Here is a 9,970-nt window from a genome sequence, read left to right as displayed (position 1 = left end):
TTTTCTTTTATGCCAAAAATCATTAGAATTTTAAGTAAAAATCATGTTCCATGAAGATATTTTATACATTTCTTACCGTAAATATATATAAAAAAAATTTTTGTGAGTGGATGCAGCAAAATCGCAAACATACATGGACAACTTTAAATTTTAAACTTTTAGATTTTTTTGCACCCTTAGATTCCAGATTTTCAAATAGTTGAATCTCGGCCAAATATTGTCCTATCCTAACAAACCATAAATCAATGAAAAGCTTGTGAATAAACCTTTATGATGTATAAATCTGACCCTTGTGACTGGTTTTGTGGTCCAGGGTCACATATTTAAACGTCTTTACCTTGAAAAAAAAATCTTCATGCCTTAAAATAGCTTGAATGTAACTCTAAAACCCTTTCTTCATTTACTATACACGGTTCTATGAATATGCAACTGAGTCCCGCCTCCACTCACTCACAGCAGCTCAGAGATCCACTCATGGTGTAGTTTTTACACGTTGATCTGATTGGTTACAAGGTAGTTTGTGACGTCAGAAATACCAGCGATTTCAAACTTTTGAGACTGACTCTTTGGTTCACTGCAGTTTAAGGAGAAAATACTCAAAGAAGACAAAACTCAGCAATGCTGTTGACTTATGAATTTGCACATGGTTTGTTTTAAATCATATTAAAAACATCACATAGACATATAAACAAAATTAAAGGCTTGATTTTCACCACAGGGGGACTTTAAGAAAGTGTTTTGGAACAACAGCATGCATTGCTGGAATGTGTGTGACTTTACTTGATTGTGGATTTAATTGATGGATGGGCCTACAGTAATGGCCAAAAGTGATGTCCGGAGAGGATATTTGCACAATATTTGCTTTTAATGGCACTTCAGGTTCTATTAAACAATCAAAATATGAGGAGTATGTTTTAGGGTGTTAAGGAATTAAAATCACAAAATTATATGGTAAGAAGGGCGAAAAAAGGGTTTTATTTTATTTTGTAAAAAAAGGCATAGAAAACAAAAATCTCAAGGGAAAAAATCATACATTGACTACAATGTAATCAGTTTTTAATATTTTATTGCTTCTCCCGTGTTTTTGATTACAGCAGCCATTCTCCTGCTGGGCATTGTGCATGTTTTTTTGAGCTTTGCTACTTCTTTCCAATCCTCCTTGAGTTCTTCCCAAAGTTGGGAAGACCTGCATGACTTGCAGACATATGCCATCCCCAATACCATTACGTTTCCCATGCCATGCTTAATGGTGCCACACATGCATTTGGAATTAAAACAGTCCAGTCGTGACAAAATATACAAATAATTCTTAAAAAATTACAAATATATAAAAGATACTATATTCAGTTGGATTTCAGGAAATGTCTATGAGGTCATGTCAACAAAACCTTGTTAGTGAATACGGGGAAGTGAAACTTGTGACACGCTGACATTATCATTTGACACAAATGAGAAGTTAAGTTGCCTCGTTCCGCGTATTTCACCTAAAATTACTGAGAAGCTAGTCAGATTCTGGGTCTAAAGCAACTGAAAGGCTATGAAGTTACGTCTGTGTGATAATATGTTGTTGGTTCTGATTCTGAGTATTGTTCAGATGAATTGGGTTTCCTCTCAGGATCACCAATGGCCTCTTCACACAGTGTGCAACTCAGACAGACTCACGGTGACCTACAGAAGCTGCGGTGAGATCAGTGTTACACACACTACTGTCAGTGAGATATTTTATTCAGCATGGATGCATTAAATCGATCAAAAGTTACACTAAAGTAATGTTACAAATGATTTCTATTTAAAATAAATGCCGTGCTTTTGAACTATATTGGTCAAAATAACTCTGAAAAAAGGTATCACGGTTTTCACAGAAATATGAACTGTTTTCGACATTGATAATAATCAGAAATGTTTCTTGAGCAGCAAATCATCATATTAGAAATTGTGGTAACACTTTAGAATACTGTGTCTTACTTACTGCATAACTAACAAGGAATTATTGAAGAACTAGTTGGTAATTCTTCATTAACTACTTCTTCACTGCTGTTAACTACTAAGGAAGATGTGTTAACTAATCAGTATGTAATAGAATTTTATGATTGTGTTTAGTTACAGTTAGTTAATCAATAACTAATGAATTCTGTCATACCTCCTGAAGAACTACCATTAATTATCTACTAATTAAGGTTCAAGAAAAATAACTATGAAGTAACTACTAATGAACAGTCATACACAGTAGTCACTACAATAATCCAGTTTTTTTTTTTTTGCATTGTAGTGGTGGAAGAAGTACACAAATCAAGTACTTGAGTAAACCTACAGATACCCCAATAAAATATTACTCCAGTAAAATTATAATTAGGCCATTTTCAAAATTACCTTAGTAAAAGTACAAAGGTAATTCATTTTTAAAGTACTTAAAAAGTAAAAAGCATATTATTATACTTAGTTCTTATACATTTTAAACTTATTTTGCACCATTCAAGTTCCGGCAATATCATGGTAGGCCACATTTTACAGTGATTTGGTGATGCAAGAGCGCATTTGCATCCTCTTCTGGAGAGTTCTCAGCGCCGCCGATTTGGTGCATTTCTTCTGCGAAATACAGGTTTGTGTACGTTTTATTTAATCTATAAAATCATTACTGTGCTGTAAATCATTTTCTTTTATGCAAGGCAACATACAAGGACGCGATGTCAGTTAGCCTACCTAGCTGAGTCGGTGTTTTTTGCGTGATGGAAACACCTGATCCCTTGCATAAAACAAATTATTTTATTCATAAAGATAATAAATCTATTTACATCAGATGTTAAAATATGTTTTTAGAGCTGTGCACTGTTTGTTTATGGGCAGATTATGGAGTCAGTCACAGCATATTTCGGCTATGAGTGAAACGCAGGGCGGCGGTCTGAAGTTAAGCAGTTTCCCTGCCGAACACGAGCCCAGCTCCCGCAGGAGATCCAGCACCGCTGCCGTGGAAACGAGACCAGCTCCCGCAGGAGATCCAACACCGCTACCGTGAACACGAGCCCCGCTCCCGCAGGAGATCCAGCACCGCTACCGTGAACACGAGCCCAGCTCCCGCAGGAGATCCAGCACCGCTACCGTGAACACGAGCCCAGCTCCCGCAGGAGATCCAGCACCGCTACCGTGAACACGAGCCCAGTTCCCGCAGGAGATCCAGCACCACTACCGTGAACACGAGCCCAGTTCCCGCAGGAGATCCAGCACCACTATCGTGAACACGAGCCCAGCTCCCACAGGAGATCCAGCACCACTACCGTGAACACGAGCCCAGCTCCCGCAGGAGATCCAGCACCGCTGCCGTGGAAACGAGACCAGCTCCCGCAGGAGATCCAACACCGCTACCGTGAACACGAGCCCCGCTCCCGCAGGAGATCCAGCACCGCTACCGTGAACACGAGCCCAGCTCCCGCAGGAGATCCAGCACCGCTACCGTGAACACGAGCCCAGCTCCCGCAGGAGATCCAGCACCGCTACCGTGAACACGAGCCCAGTTCCCGCAGAAGATCCAGCACCACTACCGTGAACACGAGCCCAGTTCCCGCAGGAGATCCAGCACCACTATCGTGAACACGAGCCCAGCTCCCGCAGGAGATCCAGCACCACTACCGTGAACACGAGCCCAGCTCCCGCAGGAGATCAAGCACCACTACCGTGAACACGAGCCCAGCTCCCGCAGGAGATCCAGCACCACTACCGTGAACACGAGCCCAGCTCCCGCAGGAGATCCAGCACCACTACCATGGAGACGAGCCCAGCTCCCGCAGGAGATCCAGCAACACAACCGTGAACACGAGCCCAGTTCCCGCAGGAGATCCAGCAACACTACCGTGAACAGGAGCCCAGCTGCCGCAAGAGATCCAGCAACACTACCATGAACACGAGCCCAGCTCCCGCAGGAGATCCAGCAACACTACCGTGAACACGAGCCCAGCTCCCGCAGGAGATCCAGCAACACTACCGTGAACACGAGCCCAGCTCCCGCAGGAGATCCAGCACTGCTACCGTGAACACGAGCCCAGCTCCCGCAGGAGATCCAGCACCACTACCGTGAACACGAGCCCAGTTCCCGCAGAAGATCCAGCACCACTACCGTGAACACGAGCCCAGTTCCCGCAGGAGATCCAGCACCACTATCGTGAACACGAGCCCAGTTCCCGCAGGAGATCCAGCACCACTATCGTGAACACGAGCCCAGTTCCCGCAGGAGATCCAGCACCACTATCGTGAACACGAGCCCAGTTCCCGCAGGAGATCCAGCACCACTATCGTGAACACGAGCCCAGTTCCCGCAGGAGATCCAGCACCACTATCGTGAACACGAGCCCAGTTCCCGCAGGAGATCCAGCACCACTATCGTGAACACGAGCCCAGTTCCCGCAGGAGATCCAGCACCACTATCGTGAACACGAGCCCAGCTCCCGCAGGAGATCCAGCACCACTACCGTGAACACGAGCCCAGTTCCCGCAGGAGATCCAGCACCACTATCGTGAACACGAGCCCAGTTCCCGCAGGAGATCCAGCACCACTATCGTGAACACGAGCCCAGTTCCCGCAGAAGATCCAGCACCACTACCGTGAACACGAGCCCAGTTCCCGCAGGAGATCCAGCACCACTATCGTGAACACGAGCCCAGCTCCCGCAGGAGATCAAGCACCACTACCGTGAACACAAGCCCAGCTCCCGCAGGAGATCCAGCACCACTACCGTGAACACGAGCCCAGCTCCCGCAGGAGATCCAGCACCACTACCGTGAACACGAGCCCAGCTCCCGCAGGAGATCCAGCACCACTACCATGGAGACGAGCCCAGCTCCCGCAGGAGATCCAGCAACACAACCGTGAACACGAGCCCAGTTCCCGCAGGAGATCCAGCAACACTACCGTGAACAGGAGCCCAGCTGCCGCAAGAGATCCAGCAACACTACCATGAACACGAGGCCAGCTCCCGCAGGAGATCCAGCAACACTACCGTGAACACGAGCCCAGCTCCCGCAGGAGATCCAGCAACACTACCGTGAACACGAGCCCAGCTCCCGCAAGAGATCCAGCAACACTACCGTGGAGACGAGCCCAGCTCCCGCAAGAGATCCAGCAACACTACCGTGGAGACGAGCCCAGCTTCCGCAGGAGATCCAGCAACACTACCGTGAACACGAGCCCAGCTCCCGCAGGAGATCCAGCAACACTACCGTGAACACGAGCCCAGCTCCCGCAAGAGATCCAGCAACACTACCGTGAACACGAGCCCAGCTCCCGCAAGAGATCCAGCAACACTACCGTGAACACGAGCCCAGCTCCCGCAGGAGATCCAGCAGCACTACCGTGAACACGAGCCCAGATCCCGCAGGAGATCCAGCACCACTACCGTGAACACGAGCCCAGCTCCCGCAAGAGATCCAGCAACGCTACCGTGAACACGAGGCCAGCTCCCGCAGGAGATCTAGCAACACTACTGTGGAGACGAGCCCAGCTCCCGCAGGAGATCCAGCAACATTACTGTGGAGACGAGCCCAGCTCCCGCCGGAGATCCAGCAACACTACCGTGAACACGAGCCCAGCTCCCGCAAGAGATCCAGCACCACTACCGTGAACACAAGCCCAGCTCCCGCAGGAGATCCAGCAAAACTACAGTGGAAACTAGACCAGTTGATTACTTGAATTACTTTTAAAGGTTTAACTTTTGATTTTAAAATGTTTGTTAAATGAGTTTAAATGTAGGCAGTATACATGTTAAAACAAAATATCATCTGAAATAAAGGAAGATATCATGTAGCTTAAACGAGTCATTGTGTATTTTACAAAGGTTAGTTAGATGATTACGTTAATAGTGTTTTTTTACAGTAAGTTTTATTTGAGTCAGAAGTATGTGGTAATTCTTTATTAATTACTAATGGGTTCCCTATATTTTCACTTTAGAAAAGTGTTTCAGGTTATAAATAGCCTAATTTCTGGATAATTATTTGATAATTCTTTAGTAATTACTAATGGGTTCCCTATATTTTCACTTTAGAATAATGTTTCAGGTTCTAAGTAATTCCTGAAGAATTATCTAATAACTCTTTATTAATTACTAATAAGTTCCCTATATTTTCAGTTCCCCTCAGTTGTTGCCTAAAATACATGAATTTACTCAATATGCTGGGGAAAACAGACACACACAGTACTGTATATGAAATATAAAAACTAATCTGAGGTTAGTTTTGTATGACTGTTCAATAGTTGTTACTTCTTAGTTATTTTTCTTGAACCTTAATTAGTAGATAATTAGTATAGTTGGGGGCCTTAAGCACATAAATAGGTGATTTCGCGCAAATTCATCTAAAAGCGCCAAATTTGGCACAGATGTAGCACAGGTCATACCGAAATGTTTTAGCTAGGGCGCCGGAGCCAGCGACCCTCGGGGCCAAGATGGCGGCCAAATCCAATATGGCCGCTGCCCGAAAAGGGTTCCGGCTATAACTTTTGAACCACATGAGTTACAAATACAAACTTGATATGTTTTTCAGCTTAATTGATCATGGGAAACACATAGGAATGTTTATATTTATGACCCAGTATATCTGGACCCCTTGATCCTCCAATTCCAATATGGCCACTGTCCAAAAAAGCAATTTGGGCTGTAGTATGGGGCCTTACACCCCATTGTTTGCGCAAATTTATCTACAAGCACCAAATTTGGCACAGATGTAGCTGAGGGCATACTGAAATGATTTAGCCAGGGCGCCCGAGCCAATGGTCCCTGAGACCAAGATGGCGGCCAAATCCAATATGGCCGCTGCCTGAAAGGGATTCGGCTATAGCTTTTGAGCCAGATGAGATACAAATACAAACTTGATGTCTATTTTACCTTTTTTTGACCATGGGAAAGCCATAGGAATACTTACATTTATGATTGGGTATATCAAGACCCCCCAAATTCCCTAAATCCAATATGGCCGCTGTCCGAAAAAGCGTTTTGGCTTCAGTCTTACCAGTCTTCTTGATATACCCAATCATAAATGTAAGTATTCCTATGGGTTTCCCTTGGTCAAAAAAGGTAAAATAGACATCAAGTTTGTATTTGTATCTCATCTGGCTCAAAAGCTATAGCCGAATCCCTTTCAGGCGGCGGCCATATTGGATTTGGCCGCCATCTTGGTCTCAGGGACCATTGGCTCGGGCGCCCTGGCTAAATCATTTCAGTATGCCCTCAGCTACATCTGTGCCAAATTTGGTGCTTGTAGATGAATTTGCGCAAACAATGGGGTGTAAGGCCCCATACTACAGCCCAAATTGCTTTTTTGGACAGCGGCCATATTGGAATTGGAGGATCAAGGGGTCCAGATATACAGATATAACCGGAACCCTTTTCAGGCAGCGGCCATATTGGATTTGGCGCCATCTTGGCCCCGAGGGTCGCTGTCTCCGGTGCCCTAGCTAAATCATTTCAGTATGATGTGAGCTACATCTGTGCCAAATTTGGCGCTTTTAGATGAATTTGCGCGAAAATGTGCTTAGCCTGAAAATTTGAACAAGCACAACTTACAGGTCCCACCCCCTTGCTCTCTGCTGCGCTACAGCCCTCCCTCCACAGCTCGTCCTCCTCAGCGGAGCCCGTCGTGAACGCGCAGGCTAGTAAACAGGGCCACCGATAACAGCGGATAAAAAGTTATATGCCACATTCACTAATAGGGACTAAACGTCAATAATATGCTTTACATTGACTATGGCCTGCCCATACTTTGACTAGAAACTTGGTCCTCAAATCATTATTTATTTTGCAATAGCCTACATGTAACTTTATAACGTTGCACTCTTTCTAGTTATAAATAGCTAGTAGATAACGTTAATATAACGGTAACTAACGTTACAGTATGTAAGTAATTATTCTAGCGATATATAATGCTAGATGAGGTGTGCTAGTACATTATTTCAGCAACATGACAAGCCAGTGAATTAGCAGGTTTCAATTGTTGCTTAGCAGAGTGCGTGACATTTTATCTACATGTTATGCGGCTAGAGTTTTGACACCGAGTCAATGGCCTCTGTGTAATTCTTTCTTTTTCGCTTGTTTATCGTCATCAGTCTTTTTCCTTTTACCTCTTTGTTTTATGAGCAGGTGTCACTCGAGAATTGGCAGTTTAGGTTGTTTCTCCGTCATAAGCACAGCTGCAGCACGCCGGCAATCTTGAGTGTGAACGACGGCTCGCGCTGTGAGGGGTGTGATCAGCGCGTACACGAGCGTGAATGACACTGCTAAGACATTCCTCCTGGCTCTGATTGGTTGTTTCTGACCGGGAGCGTGTATTTCTTGCAAATGGCAATAGGACCACAAGGAGGAGCCAGAGGAGCTTGATTTTTACACAGATTATCTGTCTCATATTCTACTGTCAGGACATAATGACAGTTTTAGGAAATACATTTTTTCAAAAGTTACCTACAGCAGCTTTAAGGCCCCCAACTAGTAGTAGTTCTTCAGGAGGTATGACAGAATTCATTAGTTATTGATTAACTAACTGTAACTAAACACAATCATCAAATTCTATTACATACTGATTAGTTAACACATCTTCCTTAGTAGTTAACAGCAGTGAAGAAGTAGTTAATGAAGAATTACCAATTAGTTCTTCAATAATTCCTTATTAGTTATGCAGTAAGTAAGACAGTATTCTAAAGTGTTACTGAAATTTCTAAAGGATCATGTGACATTGAAGACTGGAGTAATGATGCTGAAAATTCAGTTTTGATCACAGGAATAAATTAAATTTTACGGTATAATCACATAGAACACAGCTATTTTAAATCGTAATAATATTTCACATTTTTACTGTATTTAATGTATTTTTGATCAATGAAATGCAGCCTTGGTCTTAATAAATCTCACTGACCCCAACACTTTTGAATATGGTGAATGAATTCATATGCACATTTCTGAATATATGTTATTTTTGTGTTGTTTGATTGAGAGATGTCGATCTTTTACATCAACTAATGATTTCTTATATTCAATTCAAACCCCTCAGTTTATCTTAATGTATTTCAAATTGCCTTTTTTCCTGATTTCACGTCTCAGACCCTTTACAGGATGTAGGTTTCACTTTCCTGCCTTGCCCTAACAGATTGACCGATCCTATAAAAATCAGATTGGCCCTTATTCTGAGTAAGATTTTCATCTTTATTAATATTATCATGTCAGAGGAATGAAAGCAAGCCTTGCAGCAGTAACTGTGTGTTCTCTTACAGGGCAGTCCATCGATGAGCTTTATTCATCAGTTGAGCTGCTGCTAAAAGACACCCATGTATTGAGTCGGGATGAACCCCTCTGTCTTCCTCATTTCCCACGGTTCACTTTTTGTGGAAGCAGGAGAGGAGGTGAGCACAGGAAGGTTTTGGTTATATTTGTCATTTTTATGATATGTATGTTGAATGCAATATGAAATTATTAGGATTTTTTTTTTTTTTCTCCAGAGCTCGTCACCATAGGATCATCGTTTAAGTCAAAAGTAGACCTTCCTCTAAAGGTTTGGCTTTTACATTCCATTTAAACATCTATGCTTTTATTTATGTTAGCATGGAACTGATGTATTTATTGCATTATGTATATTCCACAGGGTGATTTTCATCTTAACCTACATGCAATAAACCAAGACGGCTTCCAGATTGCCTGCGTTAATGCAACTATTTACATCCAGCAAAACTAGAGGACCTGTTCTTCAGAGTGTCTGTAGAGTGTTTTCTCACATTATGTTGAGCTCAGACGTTATACTGCATTTCAGCAAAGGTGTTTAATCAAAGTTAACTGTGTTGTTCCTCTTTGGGACATTCATCATGCATTCAGGATTTTTGCTGCTTTCAGATGATTTCATAATTTTGTTGTTTCGCCCTTGTTATACCTTTAGTCTTAAATAAAAATTTGAAAATCCATTATCAAAATCAACAATTCTTTTTTCTTTTTTTTTTTGAGTATTGCAG

The 9,970-nt window shown here is 43.3% G+C and overlaps 1 protein-coding gene across 1 annotated transcript; it reads left to right on the top strand.

Annotated features, from left to right (window-relative positions):
* Window positions 1-1,422: 1,422 nt before the first annotated feature.
* On the top strand, window positions 1,423-9,699 carry LOC130072101 (lymphocyte antigen 86-like). Its single transcript, XM_056237046.1, has 5 exons — window positions 1,423-1,682; window positions 9,072-9,158; window positions 9,242-9,370; window positions 9,467-9,519; window positions 9,610-9,699. Exons 1-5 carry the CDS (start codon window positions 1,538-1,540, stop codon window positions 9,697-9,699), a joined length of 504 nt encoding a protein of 167 aa, XP_056093021.1. The 5' UTR covers window positions 1,423-1,537.
* The last annotated feature ends 271 nt before the right edge of the window (window positions 9,700-9,970 follow it).

Source organism: Rhinichthys klamathensis, unplaced genomic scaffold (assembly GCF_029890125.1).
Source record: "Rhinichthys klamathensis goyatoka isolate OS25496 unplaced genomic scaffold, OSU_Roscu_1.1 h1tg000476l_1, whole genome shotgun sequence".
NCBI classification, from domain to species: Eukaryota; Metazoa; Chordata; class Actinopteri; order Cypriniformes; family Leuciscidae; genus Rhinichthys; species Rhinichthys klamathensis.
The sequence above is the reverse complement of the archived record's forward strand: the minus strand, read 5'-3'. Positions and strand labels throughout refer to the sequence as shown.

Bases quoted from the DNA above. Each gene is read 5' to 3' on its own strand.
- LOC130072101 (XM_056237046.1), top strand. From the start codon at position 1,538: ATGAAGTTACGTCTGTGTGATAATATGTTGTTGGTTCTGATTCTGAGT. The intron at 9,371-9,466 runs GTGAGCACAGGA...TTTTTTCTCCAG, and splicing joins TTGTGGAAGCAGGAGAGGAG to AGCTCGTCACCATAGGATCA. The intron at 9,520-9,609 runs GTTTGGCTTTTA...TATATTCCACAG, and splicing joins AAGTAGACCTTCCTCTAAAG to GGTGATTTTCATCTTAACCT.